At 36.2% G+C, this 22038-nt stretch overlaps 3 protein-coding genes across 7 annotated transcripts in view; all 3 read right to left on the bottom strand.

Annotated features, from left to right (window-relative positions):
• Positions 1-502: 502 nt before the first annotated feature.
• On the bottom strand, positions 503-5553 carry ppme1 (protein phosphatase methylesterase 1). Its single transcript, XM_055180833.2, has 14 exons — positions 5286-5553; positions 4407-4500; positions 4221-4313; positions 4048-4105; positions 3700-3751; positions 3461-3615; positions 3197-3287; positions 2957-3022; positions 2715-2844; positions 1552-1681; positions 1428-1472; positions 1257-1321; positions 1008-1075; positions 503-912 (listed from the first exon to the last, which is right to left on the bottom strand). Coding segments are annotated over exons 1-14 (1131 nt in total). The 5' UTR covers positions 5369-5553; the 3' UTR covers positions 503-911.
• Positions 5554-6113: 560 nt separating this feature from the next.
• Positions 6114-18534, bottom strand: sms (spermine synthase). Of its 2 annotated transcripts, none has more exons than XM_055180712.2 (11): positions 18368-18534; positions 15473-15593; positions 14596-14698; positions 14124-14188; positions 13767-13942; positions 13406-13560; positions 12062-12151; positions 11720-11834; positions 8581-8660; positions 8385-8500; positions 6114-7053 (listed from the first exon to the last, which is right to left on the bottom strand). In XM_055180712.2, exons 1-11 carry the CDS (start codon positions 18411-18413, stop codon positions 7023-7025), a joined length of 1098 nt encoding a protein of 365 aa, XP_055036687.2. In that variant the 5' UTR covers positions 18414-18534; the 3' UTR covers positions 6114-7022. The 2 variants fall into 2 exon arrangements, with proteins under 2 accessions (XP_055036687.2, XP_055036688.2); XM_055180713.2 differs by having other exon boundaries at positions 14611-14698; positions 18368-18532.
• A 1565-nt stretch (positions 18535-20099) lies between these two features.
• cnksr2b (connector enhancer of kinase suppressor of Ras 2b) overlaps positions 20100-22038 on the bottom strand; it is a 46677-nt gene continuing 44738 nt past the window's right edge. For all 4 annotated transcript variants that reach the window (XM_055180240.2, XM_055180241.2, XM_055180242.2 and 1 more), the window contains 2 exons: positions 21713-21912; positions 20100-21617 (listed from right to left, as the gene is read on the bottom strand). In XM_055180240.2, the coding sequence (XP_055036215.2) occupies positions 21567-21617; positions 21713-21912 (251 nt within the window). In that variant the 3' untranslated portion in view covers positions 20100-21566. The remainder of the gene's footprint in view (positions 21618-21712; positions 21913-22038) is intronic.

Raw genomic sequence — 22038 nt, 5'->3', positions numbered from 1 at the left:
TGTTTATGTATTTATTTAATTTTTGTTTTATTTACTATTTCTTTAAAGCTGTGCTTTGTTTGTTGAGATTTAGTTATTTTACTTAAAAAGTTTTTAAGGTAAAGACTTTGAATCAAATTAAAACTTTTCTTATTGAAAAATACTGTATGCATGAAGTGAAAAGTTTATAAATCATTGTTCATTCATTCCATTTAAAACCTTAAGGGGACATATCATGGAAATCTCACTTTATAATGCTTCACAAGCAGCAACAAATTGCAAGATGAAATGAAATGCAACACTGTAAAAAAACATTTGCTGCCTTAAAAACTTTTTTGAAGTAATTTCAATGTACTATTATTTATCTTGACCAGAGAGGAGTTGTTATAACTTATAAAATTAAGGGTTTTTCAACTATAAGTAAATATGATTCAATAGTTGATTCAACAAAAAATGTAAGAAATCAGAAATGAACAAAGACGACTATATTTTTGTTTCATGTTTACTATGAATAACAACAGACTGCTGAAACCTCTTTTTTATTCTTTCCCTGGAAATCAGCAATGACACTTTAAACACAATATGATGCAATCATCCTAAATACAACAACAACAAGCAAGGCATCAGAGAAAATGCAAAAGAAATTAGTTTAGGCGGAAATAAAAAATGTAAATGTACATACCTTTATTAAATTATTATTATTTTATTATCAATTTATCTTGTCAAAATGTTCATTATAATAATAGTGACTACAGCAAATATACAGAAAGACATACAAAACTGAATATAATTTAAGAACGAAATGCTAAGAATGATATTGCAGCAGAGGCGTTGCCATGGTTTTGGTTGTACTGTAATCCCTGGTGTAGAGCAAGACGGCGGAGAGGATGACATGAAACTGGATGAAGACTACAGGTGGAGACTCAACAGCGTCTGTGAAAGCAAATAACACAAGTGCAAAAGTTACAACAAACTATTCAAACACAAATCATTCTCTGATACAACTTCATCAACGCATAAACTCTTACCATGGGAAGCCCTCCTTAAATTCAGTGAATTTGTGACGGACCATAAAGGTGGCTAGAGCATCAGCTACCTGCAATACATAAAACAACAAGATAACCTACAAAGATAAACTACAGCAGAAATGGTAATATGAGGATTCTAATATAAGCCATTATACCATAATTAGTTATTATATCTTTTTCCAATTTTTCAAGCCTGAAAATCATTCATTTCAAATTCCCTTATATTTTAGGACTATAAAACAGACATACGTTTTCTGGGGCATCTTCATGAACAGCATGGCCACACTGTGGAAGAACCTGCATCTGAAACTTTCCTGTAACAAATATCACATAGGATATGAGCAATTTCTGACCAAAGCCATGTGACTTTTGCTGTACTCTGCTTTCCTGATGAGCAGGCAACAGTCAAAATAGTCTTACCTTGCATTTGCCCAATAGTAAGATCTTTATCAAGCCTGTCAACGCCTGTGAGAGACAAACTAATGAGATGTCTAATTTGATCTACCATTGTAAAAGGTAAGGAGAAATGTTACAGCTCATTTACCAGCCAGCAGAAGTAATTTTGGCACACCGCAGCTTAGAAACAGAGCAGACAGTCCTTTAAACCAGCCTTCCCAATACTTCTCTGTCTTTGACAATTCAATACGCCAGGTGTACAAACTTTCTTTCTTTATCTGCAAGTTCAAATGGAAAAACAACACATTTTATTATCTGAAGTGAAATAAATTCCAGTCAGAAAGTCATTATTGTAATTACAATTATTGCAGTGTCATGTATCACACTAAAGGTTGTATAAGATAGCATAATAAAAGTGTGCACAATGTCATACAGCAGTTAAATATTGAACACGTCACCATTTTTCAATTAACATATTTATAAAGGTGCTATTGACACAAAATTTTCACCGGATGTTGGCAACAACCCATGCTATTTACACATGCAAAAAATATCTGTCCATAAATTAAAGGTCGTATGTGTAAATTTTAGTGGCATCTAGTGGTAAAATTGTGAATTGCAAAATGCATATGGTAGCCACCACTGGACACACATGTCGATTGGAGGTGTCATTCTAGCAGCTTTATTTTTTTTCTAATTTTGGGACTTTTGCATTATGATATGAGTGTATGTTAGCATGATTGTTTTGTTATTTCGCTATGGCATTTGAGATCGGTTGGACCCGGAAGCGATTCATGACATAAGATTTAACATGCCCATTGGGTGTTTCCCTGGCTGTGTGTTTGTGTTAGGGTTTACCCATCATGAGATGTTTCTTGCATGACACCTTGGTAATGAGACACCATCAGTTAAGACTGAAACAGCTGTTATTATTTGCATTGACAAGGGCAGGATTGCTTTTTATTACTGACTATCTTGGCTTTCCATGCCTTTTTGCACCTCCTTTTCTTCAGGAATCCAATACTTTTGCCTGTCATTTTCCATGATTACACATAGCTTAATTTATGGACATCTATAGTTTTACTTCTTTGCACGTATGGATCACACGGATTTTGATCTCGGTAGCACCTTTAGAAATGTACTTAATAAAAAAAAAGTGTTCAATACTTATTTTATCCGCTGTATATAACAAATCAGTTTTCCATGGAGTTTTTAATAAACCACTGTTTCCTTTCTAATGTGTCATTCATGTAATAAAGAAATCTAAGCTCCATTTGCAAAGTTGTTATTTGTTTTGAAAACGTGTACTACTTCTTGATCATCTTCTTTTCTCCTTTTGTGGTTGGATTCGGTTTCTTCTTCATCCTCCTCCTCTTCTTCTTCAATAATTCCTTCAACGATGCTCTTGGAGACCCCTGGACTGCTTAAGGGCTCCTCACATCTAAACATTCAAACACATTACTGAACAAAGACCAACCAAATTGACAGATTTCTCAAAACATACATATGCTTTTATAGGCTAATTAAAGGATCCATTACTATGGAAGACTTACTTTTTTACCTGTCCAACCATGGACACCCGTGCAGACTCAACATTCCTGATTTGACCACTTTTTACACTGGTATGAAAAATTTGTAACAAACAGTAAACCTCCCGATCAAACAAATCAATGTGTAGAAACTGTTATATATTTGCATATACAGATCTTTTAATATTCAAAATAGCTTGAGTTTTCCATCAGATGCGTCAAATTTTTTTTAGTACACATTATTTTTTAACAAAGACTACTTACCTCCATTCAATAGCGTTCTCCACAGATTTAAAGGTTTTTGGTCGACTTCTCAGAAAGTTTTGCATGCTGTTCAAGGCATCCATTGCTGTACCTAAAAAAAGTACAATAAAGTTTATTATTGGGATATAAGTATCACACACACAGATATAATCTAACTGTATGGTAACTAGTGCAAGTATCCTCTGCACTAATTCCTATATGCCTTTTATCATGTTGCACATAGAAACAAAGTTTCACAGGCCATTGACAAAAAAAAAAACTTACCTTCCACTACATCAATTACACAAAGACCAAGGAGTGATGGCACGTGATTGGCTGCGGCAGTGTGAACTGCTATTGCTCCACCCATACTGTGACCGATCATCATGATAGGGGGTGGGTTTTCACCATAAAGTGCCTCCACTACTTTTCCAATATCCCTAAGAGAAAGTACAGTAGAAGTTATGAATTAGGACCTTTTACATACATCAATTGTAAAGACCTCCTGATGAATGTGTACTCACTTTGCCATTGTCTCAGCAGAGAGGTCATCGGAGTTCTTTACTTTAGTATCACCTGAATTTTATAGAAAATATGAGAGACTAAAATACGTGTCCCTGTTTGTGAAATCCAGCCTAAAGTCGGCGCATCAAAATTAGATTTCACTCATGGATTTCAATCTTTGGCATTGCTTTACATATTGTCAACATATTGATATTGAGGTTATTTTTCCACATAATTTTTTTTTAGGAGAATTTTATGTAAAATTAAATGTAGATTACAAAAAAATGATTACAAGTAAATTATATATCACATATCTTTAGATATTTTGTGTTGTATGTATGTTGATGGCCTGTGCTGTCATTTCTCACCATGTCCTCTGAGGTCGATAGCAACAACCCTGCAGTTAATCCTGCTGCATATAACAGACTAAACATAAAAACATCAATCAATGTCACGAATATAAAAGTGCAGACATCAGGCAGTATTAAATATTATAACACACATATGTAGATGTATTGGTTTATGGATACAAGAAACTCACAGTAAAGACGGCCCAGGAAAGTGCAGAATGACCTCCTCCATGAAGCAGCAGCAACACTGGACCAATAGAGCCACTGCTGTAAATTCTGAATGTGTACAGAGGAGTAAAGGAATGATATACAGAAAGAATATAGAAAAACATCCAAGTATATTCCAAAGTCCAGCTAGAGACTAAAACAAAGGATATTTCTTTGTTGTTGTCATTTTCCACCTCCACGTCCTCAATGGTTTCAAAGTACTGACTCCAGGGAAGGGGGGAATAATCTCGTTTTCTTCCTGGCCTGCATAAAGAAGAGAAATATAGTCATCCGTGAATAAAAGACCCAATTAAAAGTGCAGCTCGGTTCTGTTCATTGACAATTCACACTGAAACAGGAAGTTGGGGCGGGAAATAATGAGTGGCTCCACCTCCTTTAAAAACAGCCAATAGCGTTTAGTGCAGAATGATGTCATAAAATTAGTTGATCCATATTGAAACGTTTTGTTAAGACTGTTAAGTATTGAATGCCTCATAAACAGTGTGCTACAAAACATTGACATTTGTAAGTATTGTTAATCCTAACATATTTAAACTAAAGTCAAAAACTTTTATTTCGATTTCATGGGGACTTTAAAGACTTTCTCATGGTGCTTTGCGTATAGCCACAGCGTCAAACATGTCAGGTAGTCAAAAGTTAACTAGTTCAGATGAGCAAAGAGATCTACAGCTCATGTATAAGGTGTTAAGACGAGCATCAATGGGAAGCACGCCCGCTACACTGAGTCGTGATTGCAGTGGTTGGATGAGACAGAGATTGGACAAGATCTCCGTGCAAAACAAGAGTTAGATCAGAGACAACCAAACTCTTCAATGTAAATGGTTTTAGCATGAAGTAAGTTATATTTAACATTTCGTGCGATATTTTGAAACAGTTAAACACATCAAAAACGGAGGTACGCACTACACTCACACATAAACCTAGCTCGTGACAGCTAACGTTAGTAGCGATAAAACACCCTTTGTTCTCTGATCTAAACATAATATTTCGACGTTGTTGACAAGCATATGATTAAGGTGTAAACTCACCCCATTCTTATTTTAGACCCCGACTGCAAACCTGCCATAGGAGGTTTGGAAGCTAGCAAATTCAAATGCAACTGTTTCTCCATGGTGTGAGGAAAAGTTGTCAGCGCGCGATGCGTCTACTTCTCCTTGCAACATACGAGTCCTTTTATATAAACAGAACAGTCGCACACTAAACAAATTAACGGTAAATCAGACTAGCTCAGCAGCAGACAGGTACAAAAATCTACGTTCCCACAGTAGTCTCCGCCCACCAGTATTTTCGCACAGTGCATGATGGGAAATGTATTCATTGTAACTGGTTATGAGTACTGACGCTAATGGCAACGCTCACGGAAACAACTACAACTAACAGAAGGATCCAGCGTTTTTCCTTAAGCACGTAAACGGGCCTGAAATAATATGACGTAATGCAAAATAAAAAGGTTAAACGATTTTTTCATTAAAAGTTTCTCATGATTTAAAAATATTTTAATTTATGTTCAAAGGTTTGAAATTACCTTTCTAGAAAATGTTTAATTTACTTTCATTTATTTTATATATATATATATATATATATATATATTTATTTTTTTATTCCTTCAGTGTTGCTTAACACTTCAGTGTTAATTCCTTCAGTGTTGCTTAACAAGCCTGCCGAGGTGAAAATGTAAGCTGCTTAATAAAATGGCAAGAGTACAATTTAGCAAATTTTCGTCAAACTATATTGGAGATGTTAAAATATAATATAGTTTTCATTTATTCTGGATGCTATTAATCTTTTCTTAATATTATTCTACAAAATGTGGAATGTGTATATTCAGGCATTAGAACAGACAAAAAAACAAGACATTTTCTCCTCAACTGTTTAATAGATGTTTATCACTCTCATTAACACACGTTATTTTTTCAGGGCAGGATCACTGGTGTATGGTGAAATAAAATCAAATAAATAATACAACGAAGCATTTTATGGATAAAAAGCATTCATCTAAATGGCCTACATTCAGTAAAAACTCTTCGTAATAGAACAAAAATCAAAGCAAAAAACAACATCAAGCAGGCAAACCTACTATGAACCTAGTAATCATTAAAAAAATGAAACATTCACAGTTCAGGAAAAAAACAAAAATAATGAATATTGCCACAGCAGGAACGGTTTTTCCCTTTTAAGACAAATTTAGGGGCTTCTGCTTCAATTGACCATCTGATGCAGTCCCAAAATGCAACACCATCATCATTATCCTCTCTGTGAAGCACCATGAGTTCAGTCACACTCAAGCCACTGCTACAAAACGATGCAAACAAATTCAAACGCAAAAGGCAAAAAAATTCTACAGTAAAACACAAATTGAGCATTGTAAAATCAGAAAAGAGCTTTCTGTCTCGTCTGGGATTCGAAAAGAAATAAAAAACAGCCCATCCTCATAGGCAAAAGACAGAAATGTGTCCAAATGCTTCAGATTCATCAGCAGTGTCCACTCACACACTGCACCCACAGCGCCCCCCGGGGTCCCACGCAAACAACATCAAACCAACATTGGTAAACAAACAAAATTAGGATCTCTCTAATTTCACAAACTGCAAATAGCCATGTTAAAAAAACAAGAAGGCTGTTCATATCTGAACGTGAACGGACAGTAGAAACAGAAACAGTGCTTGGAGAGAGATGTGCATGTCTCCCCTAAGTGCATCAGAGGGTGAGGGAGAGGTCTTCACATTCCGGCAGGACTTGGAGGAGAGAGCGACGAGGAAGAGACATTACTTCTTCCAGATAGTGTAAAACACCCACCTGTGTCAACGTGTTAAGGAACAATTCCCATTATGTGAGAGAAATGTTATATAGATCGTATCTTGAAAATAACTCTCTGAATTTTAATAGACTGGAAAAAATCTAATCAACACAAATTTAAAAGTGGATTAAGCTTTAACTCAAAGGTTTAACTAGCTTAAACAGAGGAGTAGTAAATAATTGCATGCTTTATTAAAATCAGCTGATAATACAGCAGTATCTTGGACTAACACTGACACCTAATGGCAGGGATGAAATGCAACAAAAAATGTTTTTTAGAGAAATGTTTTGCATTTTTGATTTTCAGTGCCCTAGGCCAGTGGTTCTGAAACTGGGGGACGTGGCCCCCTGGGGAGCCCTGAGATGGTGCCAAGGGGCCCCAGTTTACTGCCATTAAGGGGCGGTTTCCCGGACAGGGATTAAACAACTTGCACTGACATATCTTAAAATACATCAGTGCCCTTTGTTTTGCCTCAACGTGCACACAAGTAAAGTTTTTAGTAATGCATGTTTTATAAAACTATTTATATTTAATAATTAAACTGACGGCTAGTCCTGGTTTAAACTAATCCCAATACGGGAAACCTCCCCTTAAAGTTATACACGAATCTATCCTAAATTCTGTGTAATTAAACCTAAAAATAATAAGGCTACATTACAACAGCACTACATTGTGTAATTTAATATGTTTTGTTTAATTCAAATTTTAAGTTTGTGGGCACAAAGTTATGCACTCTACACAGTGGAGCGCACGCCGGAAAAGTTTGAGAACCATTGCCCTATGAGAAATACTACTGCAGCAAAATTACCAAGATAGTCTTTTACAGATTTTAAAGGGTATATATTATGCAAAATCCTCTTTTGGACAAAAATGTGTATTGGCAGTGTGTGAACACAATCCTACAATAAAAAAATCTACCGTCCTTTTTTAATCCCCATTAAACCAAAGCAGTTTCATTAGACAAATTTGGTTCTCTTGTAAATGTGACATCACACAAATAAAGCACACTGACCGACTGGTTTATTTTACCCAAAAGCTTTTGTAAGCACATTGTGGGCGTTAATGTGGCTAAAGCTACTATTGTTTCAGACTGTATTCACAGGAATCAGATCTACTTTAAACAAAAGCGCTCACTGTCTGTTGGTAAGGGGGTTGGAGGAGATGTAGCTCATTTGCATTTAAAGGTACACACATGAAAACAGCGCTTTTTTGCTCGCACACAACTTTTGGACATGTTATAACAAATAATCTGTGAGGTGTTTTGAGCTGAAACGGCATAAACACATTGTAGGCACACATGAAAAACTTCAAGGTATTTTAAAAAGGATACAGCTCCATATAAGACGGCACACAGACCACCTCTTTGGAAAAGTCCACTTTGCATGAAAGTCTCCCCAACAGCTTTTCATATTCATTGAGCGCATCAGTCAGATTCACACAGTTACCCTGCAGGCACAAAATAAAACATGTTTCTTAAAAACTGATAGATTTAGATTTCAAAACAATAAAAACAAGTAAAACTTCACCTGTGTGAAATACTTCCCACCAGGTCGGAGAACTCTAATGGAAAGATCAAGAATGAGTCTCAGGAATTCCCACGTTGAATCTAAGAAAGGATACAGATTATATTACTGTTTTTAAACTATTTGATTCAGGGCTCACCCAAAATTTTTATTTAAATAAATTATTTGGCAATGCTAGAAATACGTTCACACTGTCAGTTTTGGGATTAACATCCACATTTACAGATGAGATTGTCCATACAATATCTTACAGAAGCAGCTTCAATGCTACAGTATAAACAAATAACCACACCCCTTTTATCACATCTCAAGTGAAAAACGGTCCATCAAATCTCATTAAAAAAAAGAAAACTAGAAAACAACAACGTCTTTAAAGTCTCTTTTGAGGAACTACTTTCTTCTGCCATGGACGTGAAGCTCAGAAAGACAGGTAACTTTCAGCCGTTGTCATAATAACTCAATAGATGTAATAGCTGTTTTTCAATATTACTGTTTCTGGGTCACAAAATGGAGTTTTAAGATTAGTTCAGTAGATAATATATATGTATAATATTCAAATATGCACTCGATAAGTAAAGATTCAAAGATTTTGCTTCGGACATGTGAGTTCCAGGCGCGAACAGCGGGCGTCAGCGTTCGCCTACCTTGCTAACCTTACAGCCTGATCTCGGACAAATACATTTCCGCTGGCTCTGATGTATCTGTGTTTGATGGTCAAAATGAGGTTCAGTTTGGTTTCAATATATTTCTAGCCAACAGTCTTTGGTCTCATGAATATATTATTTGTTTCTTTTATTCAAATTAAATCTCTCATTTGTTATTATTGTTTTGGCGGAGGTAAAAAGTTAATATCTATAACTTAAATATACTAAATAGATTTTTTTATATAATCTTAACGCAGTACTAGAGCACTGTCTTTTTACTGGACTTTGTTTTTGCTACATAAAACAGAATAATAGTTTTTTTATATTTTACTTTAACCAGTTTTTAAAAATTCGTCGAAGAGGTGCTGTTTCTGCGTGATGCTTATGGTGTCATCTCGTGTTTTAACCCCTTTACTGTCGCCGTCCCGTATACGGGACACCTGTTTTTACTTCAATATTGTAGAGGTAAATGTTAATCTATCACGACAAACTATATATTGTTGGAAAGGTCTAAGCCTCTAGAATACATATTTCAGCAGTGTTTTATAAAATAAATTATGAAGGGAGAGTAATTGATTCATTTATGACGAGAGTGCGCCTCAAAACATTTATATCCTGCTAAATGTCACTGTCTTGCCAGCGGGGCGCCTACGTTTATTTCAGTGTTTTCCATGTGAATTCTTATCCAATCATGACAAACTATATATCATTGGAAAGCTCTAAGAGTTTAGTTTTCATATATCCTCACCATTTTGGGAGAATTATGACGTAGTGAGACTCAGTTTCTAAAATGTCAAGGGCCAACAGGTAGGCCCAATTTGATTTTACATATTTATAACACTAAACCCCTACTCTAAACCTAAAAAATCTTGATAAACTATATATCACTGGAAAGCTCTCAGAATGTAGTTTTCATATTTCAAGGTCATCTGATGATAGAAATAATGTAGTGACAGTTTTTAGTTACATGACCCCACCCCCCATAGGAATGCATATTAATTTTATATATTCATAATTCTAATATCATATTATAAATCTTCAAATATGTTGACAAACTATATATCATTGGAAAGCTCCAAGCCTGTAGTTTTCATATTTCAAAACATTTTAGCAGTAATAATAATGCAGTGACAGTTATTTTTTAATTTGCAGCAAACCGTTGACACCTAGTGGCCTTTGTTGGTAAAACGACAAAAAAAGTCACACAAACCTCATTTTTTGGGATTTTACCTTGAAAATTGAGTCACAACAACTTGAGACTTATGGCTTCATTTTTGCATTATTTCTTTTTTGAAATATTTACATTTTTATTGTTTTATTAATAAAATTAATATGTTATGGAATTATTTTTGTTTATTAAAAGAAATTTAAACTGCTATAACATTTTTTCTGTTTAATATTTTCATATCCAGACACTTGGTAAACCTTAAATTGTCTTCTTTAAAACAAGACCAAGATTAGGCTTCTAGACAAAAAAATGCCAGAGTTATATTCATTTGAAAGTGAACATCAAATTCCCCCCACACACTTAAAAGGGGTGGGTGACAGAAAAGGGGTTTTAATACACGTTACCGAAAAATAAGTCTCTAAGTGTCCCTAAGTAGTAAGCCAGTGTCTTACCAGTCCCCAAGCCCCTGTATAGACGGTTTCATAAAACGCACGTGCGCTGACGCGATACACGTCTGGATCCGAACTTTACTTCCGGTTTCGGGGGTTTTTTATGGTCTGACTAGTTGCTAAACTGATCTCTTGAACAAATGCCTCGTCGAAAATAACTAATGTTTTGGTTTCCTAGGTAATCTATGCGTTGATTTTTTGCTTGTTATATAAATAAACTACGTTTAAAGAACTTTGTTGTTGTTTATTCTTAGCGGAGTTTACCGGAAGTTACGTGCGGACCACGACAGCCGCTTATTTATGTTGTTACTGCCGTCTATACTGGGCTCATTCCAAGATGTGTTTTTGCTCCCTTTCAAGGGCACTTTGAGAAGGGAACAGTGTAAACAGATGCTCCAGATAAAGAGAGAATGATTGTTTTTATTGCACTATTCACTAAGTGTATTTTAATGGTCCACGTTATGAGACACAATCTCACAACCCCCTCAAAAGCTTACACTTCAATAGCTCTGATATTCGAAGAGAATAGGGATGATTAATTTATCTGCAGATTCACGACCTAGGGAACTAGTGATTAAGACACGGAAAATCTTTTAAAACAGGGTTTGTACAACTGAATGTGAGAGCGTGTGCCCATTCGTTCTGTTGGAGGCTTTTCCAGTCACAGATATGTGAGTGACCGTATGGCTGATTCACACTTCCCTCACTCATTCTACAAATGACCAGTGGGGGAATGATTCAAGAACCAGAAAGAACTGTTGTATAAATAACCTTACATACCTATAGGGTATATGATATATTCAGAAGCCTTCAACAGAACAAACAACAGTTTACTGGAACAAATGGATACATTTAGTAGGGTGTAAGCAGCAGACACTAACCCTCCTCAGGTGCTGTAGAGATGGGAACAGCTGTCAAGTCATTGATGACGTAATCAAACGTTCTCCCTTGTTCGACAAACTTTTTAAGTACAGGAACGCAGTCCTGAACCAAAATCTGAAAGAAAATAAGGTCATATATACATGTGAGAAATACACATTCACTGTTAAATGAGAAACCTGGCAGTAGCCCCAAGGTGTGGGTAATTTCCTTTAACGTATGTATTACATGCGTCATGTCTCAAAACTAGAACATGGACCCTATTAAAACTTCATATATTAAGGAAATATGTTAATTAACTGACAAATGGTTATGACAGAAAGCCAAGATAGATAAATCCTTACCTCATAAAAATCTCCCTTCAAGTTATCTAAAACATTCCCACACGTCTTCCTCATGTGCTTCCGGCATCCATCAATCACCAGCTCATCAATGTAAAGGTTTAGTTAAGGATTGTAAATATTTAAATGGAATATATATCATATACATATACATTAGGGATGCACTGATATATTAGCCTATAATTGGTCTCGGCAGATAAAAGCATTTGTTCTCACTATCGGACATCGGCCGATTGTATCCTGGCAATCAAAAGGGGTGAAAAACGCATCAGATCTTATACTGTGTTAGTATTTTGAATTGGGTCACAATGACAACAGAAGTGATTACTGCATTGGTTGATTACATGTTGTATACTGACTTACAGTGCTGTGCAAAAGTCGTATGCACCATCACCAGCTTTGTTGTTTTAGCAAAGTTTTAATGTCCATTCATATTTATTTTTCACTCTTTTTATTAAGATACAAACAGAAAATACAGGAAATATGTACACAAAATTAAAAACAAAACAATTTTCAGAACTAAATCTCTTCTTTGGGCATAAGTGTTACCTCTCTTGGCACAAAACACATCTTGAGCTTTTTTGAGGAGACTGAAGTCCTGAAGTCATTCGATTAGAATTAGAAATTAGGATTTAATTTAATTTAGGTTTAAGAGATCCTGCAGCTGCCTGCTATTGCTCAAGTGAAAGGGGAGTTTACCCTTCAGCTTATACTTTTATACTTTTTTTAATACTACATACACATTTCCTGTATTTCTGGTTGTATTCTTATAAAGAGACTGAGAAATAATTATATATGATCACTATAAGTTTAGTTCACTCTGCACTTCTGGATTTCATAACATAATACATCAGCAGTAAAAGCAAAACTATCTATCAGAATAGATGTCATTCTAAGTAATCGAATATCAGTATCGGCACATAAATGTAATATTGCTTGTACGGTTTAATCTTAGCCGCTGTATTCTGCTTCTCATGTTATCTATCGATTTTTCTGTGTTTTCCCCTACATCTATTCATGTAAAGCTGCTTTGAAACAATTAACAATTGTGAGAAGCGCTACATAAATAAAATTGAATTGAATATTGGTGCATCCCTAATATACATTAGTAACAAATTCAAGCCTGCATAACATTGCATTCTTATTGAATGAACATGCTCTAGGACTGCGTGTTTTTGGGGCAGGACACAGCAAATGTTATTACTCAAACATTTGCTAGGCAAATTTATTTAAGTTATTACTTTGTGTCCCCTGGGAGACAAAGTCATGACTTGAGCTGCTAACGCAATGCTTTACCAATGGATAAGGAACACTGTTAGTTGCAGTCAATCTTTTCATAAAGGATATCTCAACCATGGTGATCATCTTTGGTTTAAGCTTCACCGCCTCGTGCAGAATCCCACCATCTCCTCCTCCCAGAATAAGTACCTCTTTTCCAGCATAGTGTTCTTTTCCACTGCCCATAATGGCCTGAGTATAGGGCAGGTCACTTTCTGCTAGATCTGAGACACAATCATGATACATAAACACACTTTTATACGAAATAATAAAAGGGGAGACAGTAACAGCAGCTGTTTCTGAGTATATTTATTATTAATAATAAGTAATTTGAACAAATATGTTAAAAAATATAAAAATTCGCTGAAAAGTGAGCCACGGAAGCTTAGACATGAATACAGATAAATAAAATGTGACCCTGTAAACTTACTGACATCTCCATTGAGAATGAGCATATTGCCAAACTGCCGTGAGTGCAAGATTTTGATGTTCTGGTATTCTGAATCTTTCTCGTACACAACTTCATCAATGTCGTACTCTGTTAATCTGCCATCAGCTGTGGGCCAGTATCTGTCCACATCGCTGCCTCGAATTAGTGCTGGGAGCCTGCCGAGACACGTTTCAACATGCACTATTTTATTCTACAGTTTATAATGACCAGGAACAAATGTCAAGAAACAAAGACAATATGTGAGATTTGGTAGTGCAATATGCCAGAATTTTCATTTTGGGGGTAACTATTTATTTGAAGATGGCAACTAATTGAATATGCATATTATTATTTCACCTCTTGATCCTTTGGATATTCCCATCCAGGAGAGCCTTTAATTTGTTTTCCAGTGCATTTAGTAGCTACGAAGAGAGAAAATAAAACGGTATCTTATTCTGTGCGCTCTTTTTGAAAAGAAAACAAACAGGAAGTACACCAGTTCTAAAATGTGCCGTTCAACTCTGTGTGTGGTTAGCATGCAACCAGAATGGGAACTATGGTACAGAAGCACTCACCACAAACCATATATGTAGAGATTAGGGTGTCCAAAATGTAATAACATTTAGAAATGCATGAAAACACTATTATACTTGATGCACAGGATCATCAAATGAAAAATGACTCGTTTCTTATAATCAGATATGCAGGGTAAAACCTAAAGTAAGCCTGTCCACCACGTCTGCCTTAAGAAAACATAGAAAGCTAATATTTATTTTGAATTATGAGCTCATTATGTATTATATTTATCTTTAATCCTCACCACACCTACATTCTTGTAACTCACATTGTCCACTTGCGCTACATCATCCCCTTCAAGACACTGCAGGTCAAAGGTCACCAGACCATGTGAGTGCATTCGTAGAATGGCAAACCTGGTGAAAAATAAAATAAACTACAATTAGATCTTATTTACAATCACAATCTTATTCATCCATTTAGTGCTTAGGGTGCTACGTATGACCTGACCTAACAGTCCCAAGATCAGCTATACCACCTCCTCATACAAATATCCAACTTCTCTTGGCAGCAGGTTCCTATCGGCTTTTGGTAAGTGTTATAACTATGCAGATCTGAGCACAGAGGTAGTGGACAGCTGAGTTTTACCCAAAAGTACAGTAACTGTGGTGTCCAGACCTATCTTATCCCAGTTTAAGCCCAAACAAAGACCTACCAGCTGTGTTTACAGCGAGCCACACACAAAACAGGAAGTGAGTGCCAAAGCCTTTAGTTTAAATACACAAAGCCACTCAACTGACCCAATGCTCATCTAAACGCTGTCCATTGTTGAGTAGAGGATGCACTTAACTGGCCAATCAATGGTCATCCTAGAGTATCTGGACACAGGGGAACACCTGGTGTTTTCAGTGATGGGATCGGGGGGTTGTGTGGTAAGGCGGGGATGCCATGAAATCAGCATCATTTCCTAACTCTTGTCAGTTAGCAGATTTTTAACATTGCAGAGGATGGCCCAACCCAACTGAACTCACCTTTATCATGCCATGTGTGTCATCACAAACAAGCTCTCTATTTCACAATTCAAGCTTCTTCATTTTTTAAAACCTGTTAATTTCTACATACTGTGGCATGTTTTGAAAGCTCTCTTAGTAAACGGTTTGTGACGTTATGACACTGGCAAATACGCTTACCTGCCGTTCTTTCCGATGAAGGTGGCCAGATATCCATGTCCCTCAGAGTCATGGATAGTCTCTGTCATTTCCTGCTCTTGAAATAAAGACTGCAGACCATGCACAGTCGCAGAAACATCAACTAAAGGAAAAGAGAAAGAGAGAGAGAGAGCAGGTGGATTGTGCTCCCGTTCAAAAAGATTTCCCCTGGGTGACTGTCAAGGAAATCCCAAACTCTGATCTAACTGCAGTGCATACATCTGCCTACAGCATGTTATTTTTTCTTAATGTCTTCCATTCTTTAATACAATATAAAATAATTTTTAAGCATTATTAAAATACAATACGTTTTAATGCAAAAAGTATGACAAAAACAAAACACAAAATGAACAAAAATAAACCAACACAAATGTAGAAATGCAAAACAACATTGGATGAAACTGAAAAAGACTGCACAGCAATATCAAATATTCCAAAAAAGCGCAGATGGGTGTGGTAGTATCTGCGGGGTATTTACTAAAAAGACACAAACTAAATAACACAGGCGCAACTGCTCATTTCCATTATGACCATGTAATCTACTAAAAGCAGCACAATTTAGTTCAGGGTCGCAAATAAGCTGATGCTCCTCAGGCTCGCATGATCTACTAACGCCTGATGCGCTTGAGTTCAGCACCACGGACACCGCAGCCATAGTACACTGCAAAGAACCGAAGGACAAAAAAAATAAGGTTTACAAGATCTTTTGAAACTGGTATTGTGTGACATCTCCTAGTGACTCCTCTTTTATTTCCTTCATCAAATAAAAAAACATGGCTTGGCAAACAATATTTTTAACTAATAATATGTTTCTCTGGCATTCCAAAAAACCTGTTATGTGTGGAAAAAATCTTCTCCCTTGTACCATGTGCTCTCTGATCTAGCGCAAAATGGTAAAAGACATGCTTTTTTAGGTGTTAAATAATTGCGCAAATACCAGTATCACACACACAAACAATAGTAAACCATGTTGTACGAATCATACTCTGTTCTGCTCAAATTTTGCATCTGACAGGGAAACTCGTAGAAATGCACATGCAATAAGGTAAGTCGCAAAAATAACTAGACCAGTTCTCAAACTGGGGGCCATGGCACCCTGGGGGTCCCGGAGATGGTGCTGGTGGGCCCCAATTTAGTGACATTTTATAAATAAATAAAAAAAGTCAAAAAAATAAAGCTACTAACCAACCCCACTACATTGTATAATTTAATATATTTTGTTTAATTCAAATGTTAAGTTTTGGATTATTTTATGTCATACATTTTCTTTGGAGGGGCCACGAAGGGATGCACTGTACACAGGGGGGCCACACGCTGAAAAAGTTTAAGAACCACTTAACTAGACCACACATTTTCTGCGCTAATTATCCACTTCGTGTCTTTAGTAAATTTCGACAGTCGTTACTTAACACCAAAATGATGGTTTGCGCTGGCACAATCTGTTAGTAAATCTGCCCCTTAGTCTTTCTATTTTGTTTCTTTTTCCATTGTAATGCTATATGGGTGCATTTATGTAAAACCAGCATTTAATAATGTCCACATTTTTCACACACACCTAAGGGCATTTTTTCATCATCTTAACTTCAAGCCTTTTAACTGGTTCGCCCACCTGGAGAACCTGGTGAAAACCAGTCCAGCTGGGACTCCAGGAATTTTGTCTCTTAAAATGAAGAAAATTGAAAACGGAAAGATTTTTGCACAGAACTCACAAATAAATGAATAATGAATAGAGGCAAATATTCTCCACTTACTCTATGGATATTAAATGTACCTATACTGCAAAAAATCATATTCTTACTTAGTTTTTATGTTTTTCAACATAGTTACCATGTGTTAAACAAGATATACTTACTTTAAAAATATTTTTGAGAAATTTTGTGACGTTTTTGCTTAAAACAAGAAAAAACCCAGTGTGATATTGACCCCAATCTTGTTTTTGAATTCTTTATTTTTCTTACCCGTTGGCAAATATTTTTTTGGGTAAAGCATCACAAAACTGAAATAGAAAATAATGGAAAAAAATTAAAACTTGCATTTAGCTTCGTAAGTAAATATCTTGTAATAATCCTGTTTTATTACAATATTACTAAATAACCTTGTCTAAAGGATTGTCGTGTCTTAATGGGGAAACAGGACAAAAAACTAAGTTATATCATGATATATTTATATAAACAGATTATGTTTTGACAATCTACAATGTTAAAACATACCGATGAACTCGGATAACTAAACTGGTGCAGTGTTTTTCCTATAATGCTCATGAACAGACGCGCATGCGCATTTCATTAGCTCGCGATATTCTTAGCTAGTAAAATTGAGGCAGCCACAAGCTTATATCACTTTCCTCTATTCCTTGTCAAAATCAGAATATATCACGTATATTCTTTATGCACTCAACAATCTCCCATTAAAGTTACTTATTAGATAACGGATTTAAACGCTTAACATATAACTTATATTATTAGTTACACAACGCACCAGATTCGACTGCTGTCAGTTTCTGCAAACAGCTGCATTTTTATGCTAGCTCCCGGTCAACATGTATATGCGCACGTACAGTATGTTATGCATGAAAAAGAGCAGCTCAGAGGGCAACCCAAATTAGCCTCTGCTAGCCCCGCTATGCTACTACATAGAAGGTCATATATCATCGCAAACGCCTGGTAGAGAAGCAAAACCAAGGAAACGTTACGCTTCAATACAATGACAGATGCATCTCTGACGTTCGGCAATGCAACGCTGCGACGGCAGTTGGAGAGACGCTAAATCGCTTACGGAGCAAGTGCGAGGAGGCCCGTGTTTCAATTCAATACGAGCACCCCCTCTCCTCCTTGGCTTACACTCACCCTCTTCTTTCATTCATCAACCCAAACGTACCTGGTGCGGTGAGCTTGAGGTCAAGGGTGTAATGTCGCACTGCCATGATGGGGTAAAACCGTCTGCCATGCCTGGATGAAGCAGCCGGTTTTAAATCGGAGTCTGTTGTGACAGAGGGTACACTAAAGGGAGGGAGGTGTGCTCCGTCTCTCGATGTGATGGACTTTATGCGGCTCTGCGCAGACCGATCGGCATATGAAATCAAAGTACCGCGAGAGGGATTTCGTTTCGAATCGCTCTCGCGGTGCTGTGGCGTCATACGCCGATTGGTCTGCGCAACGCCGCATAATAATAAAATACTTGCATACATTTGCGTATATTGTGACATAGCATAATGTTTTCCCCACCCCTATTCCCCGAAAGGAATTACGCGTGCTCACGAATCAATAAAATAATGTATGTTTTTACTATAGTAAACTGTAGGCCTAATAGTGTTTTTAACCTTATCATAAACTACAACGTAAAAGTAAACTACAATTATTACTACAGTTTATTAATTCATAATGTCAAAGTTAACAATACAGAATACTATAGTATTAACGATTACTTATTACCACAGTAAATACTAAAGTATAGTAGGCTACAGTTTTTTTTGTGTGTGGGGGTATTATCATTAAATTAAACATGGTGTTACTGTAGTATGGTGTCTGCCATAGAAAAAGCATGGTAGTTCCAGCTATGTTTTGAATTTTTGGATACACACAAAAAATGTGTAAAAATGAACACATCCTTCTTAGAATGTACTACACCCATATTTGTTCCTCTATCCTCAGGGTAAATGTGTCCAGGCATGGTTTTGTGTTTGTCATTCAAAGGGCCTTTTATACAAACAAAAAACCTGACTTTCAGTAAAATTTGGATTAGATTAAAGCCCAATTTCAGTTCTTACATCTAGTTGGTTGCCTGGAAAGGAATGTTGTCCAACCACTGACATTAAAATCGTTTTGTAAAGAGTTCTCCATTCTAGAACTGGCTATAGGGTATTATTAACTCAAAGACTGTGTCACAACTATAGTTTAACTAACCAGCTGAAGAAGACTTTACTGCATTTTTGCATAGTTATTTTAGTGGTTTGTCATTTGGGCAGGACCTGACCAATAGTTTCAACAAATGGAGATAAAATCAAATCCATTATACACGATAGCACGTTATAATTATTAGATTTGGATTATTAAAGCCTAATTTAAGATCTAACATCTATGTTCTCAAAGGGGTGGTTACTAACCAGCTGGACAAGACTTTACTGCATTTTTGCATAGTTATTTTAGTGGTTTGTCATACGTTCTCATAGGGGTGGTTTCCTGGACAGGCCTTATCCTAGTCCCAGACTAAAATGCATGTTTAAGCTGTCTTAATTTAAAAATATCTTGCACTGACTTAGCTTAACATATCAGTGCCAGTGTTTTGTCTCAAGATGCACACCAGTATGGTTTTATACACCAATATGGATTAATCTAAACCTTGTCTGGATTCAATCGAAATCTATGTCTTTGGTATGCAGTATAGCCCATCAAGTGCTGATTTGTCCATTCTAGATGGCCATAAGGCATCATTATGTATTCAATTGTTTCGCAACTAGTTTTACTAACCAGCTGGACAAGACTTCACTGCATTTTTACACAGTTATTTTAATGGTTTGTTATATGGGCAGGACCTGACCAAGATTTTTAATATGAAGATACAATTCAATCCTTTATACAGGAGTATAGTGAGCTATTGTACTAAGAAACAATTAAAATGGCAAAACATCAAACAGTTTATTGATAAAATTACTTTCTGGAGATACTAGAACACTGGTGTTTTGTTTTCACATGAAAGTTTCATTTTGTTAAAGATCTTTTAGGAACACATTAAAGGATTTACACTTGCAGTTATCTTAAGATAACACATAATCCAGAATACAAAACAATGTACAAACATCTCAATAAATATCATGCTTACAAAAATAGACAGTGTTAAACCAATTAATCATTTTAGTTCAACATTATTGCAAGTACCTTGCTGCTCAACAAAGGGTATTTCCATAGCTGGGGTGCAAACGGTCAGAATATTACAACATAAATTCTATACAACGAAACACTGCTTTCAACACACAGACACACAATTACTGTATCCTGTCAGTTCTTCTCTTTCAGTCATAATAATATTTACCATTGACAAATGTTAGTTTCAACGAACTCAGAACTAACACTCTCAGTCAGTTGAGAGACCATTAAAACAAACATCACATATAGAAAATCTATTAACCAGACAATGGCCATGCAAGTCCGAATTACAAAGCAATTTATATCAGTAGTTTGATTCTTTCCCTGTATGTTATGAGACACTACATTAAAGTAGAGTTCATTGGAAGTGCAGTTTTTTTGACCCTGGGTGAAAGTCAATATTAAAACACATAATTCAGCAGTTCGACACACGACTGCACAAACAAAATAATGCCAATGTTAGCATGTGCAATAAGAAAACAGAGAAAAATATCAGAATTTTCAAATGCTGAAACAGAGAAAAAGTAGAAATAAGTAGAAATTTGGTGAAAGAAGAAAGGCCCTGTTTACACCTGGTATTAAGATGCGATTTTGGTTGATGATCGAATCACAAGTGAACGATGAGACACATTCAAGTTCACACCTGGTGTTTTAATCGTCTCTTTTGTAAACTTTCGACCGCTTCTGTTCTGATTATTTTCGAGGGGATGGCCTATGGGCGAGTCATTAAAACACATGTGAGAGAAATGATTGGTTTAATTGATGCACACTAATATTATGTCAAAGTACCACTACTTGTTTTGTTAGTAAACATGCTGAACAAAGTTTTGTACATGGAAGCGCTCTCTCAGATATTTCAGAGTAATGGACGAAAAACCTTTTCGCAAAATGAAACATAAATGAAAGAGGTGGAGAGGCGGTCTTTTGTGGGTCCTCGAACACATGTGACCCCATGCACACATCTACACCAGAAAAGGAATCTGTTCGAATGCCTTTTCGACTACCTCTAAATGTTGACAAGCTTAAAACGTTTTAGATCCCATTTAAACCCCCTTTAGTGTCATCCACTTGTGATCTGATCGACCAAACCACATCTTAATACCAGGTGTAAACAGGGCCTAAGGTGAAGAAGAGTAGTGTATTAGATGTTTTTAGCAGTTTTGGCTGAAAGGACCGGTGCCCTGCTGTGCTCTTTTGCTGTAACTGTCTGTAAGCTACACGTCCCGATGAATTATCTTTGTCTCTGCCTCTTGAAGAGGAATGTCCTGTCAATACAATACAAAATGATAAATTATGTTTAAAAATATTTTACAAAGAGCTATATACAATAAATAAGACTCTAAAATACTGAAAACTGTACCTTGAATGAGTTTTGAAGGATCCTCAGGCGGTGCAGTTTCTCATTGAGTAATGGATCGTTGCACCGACGGACGAATGATCGTTTGTACTCTAAGCGAGAAGCAGACATGTGCTCATTGACAGGCGATAGACTAGTCCTCTCCAGAGCTCTGTACAAATCCACCAATGAGTCAGCCTGGTGCCTGCGCTGCCGCTCTGAACCTATAGAGGGCATTGAAGAGTTGTTTACAATGACGATTATATGTGACTCGCAACTTCAAAGGCAAGCTATAAATCTGTCAAAATGACATCCAGGAAGCTCCGTAAAAAGGTAAAGACCAATAAGAG

The sequence above is a fragment of the Misgurnus anguillicaudatus genome, chromosome 9 (genome assembly GCF_027580225.2).
Source record: "Misgurnus anguillicaudatus chromosome 9, ASM2758022v2, whole genome shotgun sequence".
Taxonomy (NCBI): Eukaryota; Metazoa; Chordata; class Actinopteri; order Cypriniformes; family Cobitidae; genus Misgurnus; species Misgurnus anguillicaudatus.
This window is presented reverse-complemented; position numbering and strand designations above follow the sequence as displayed.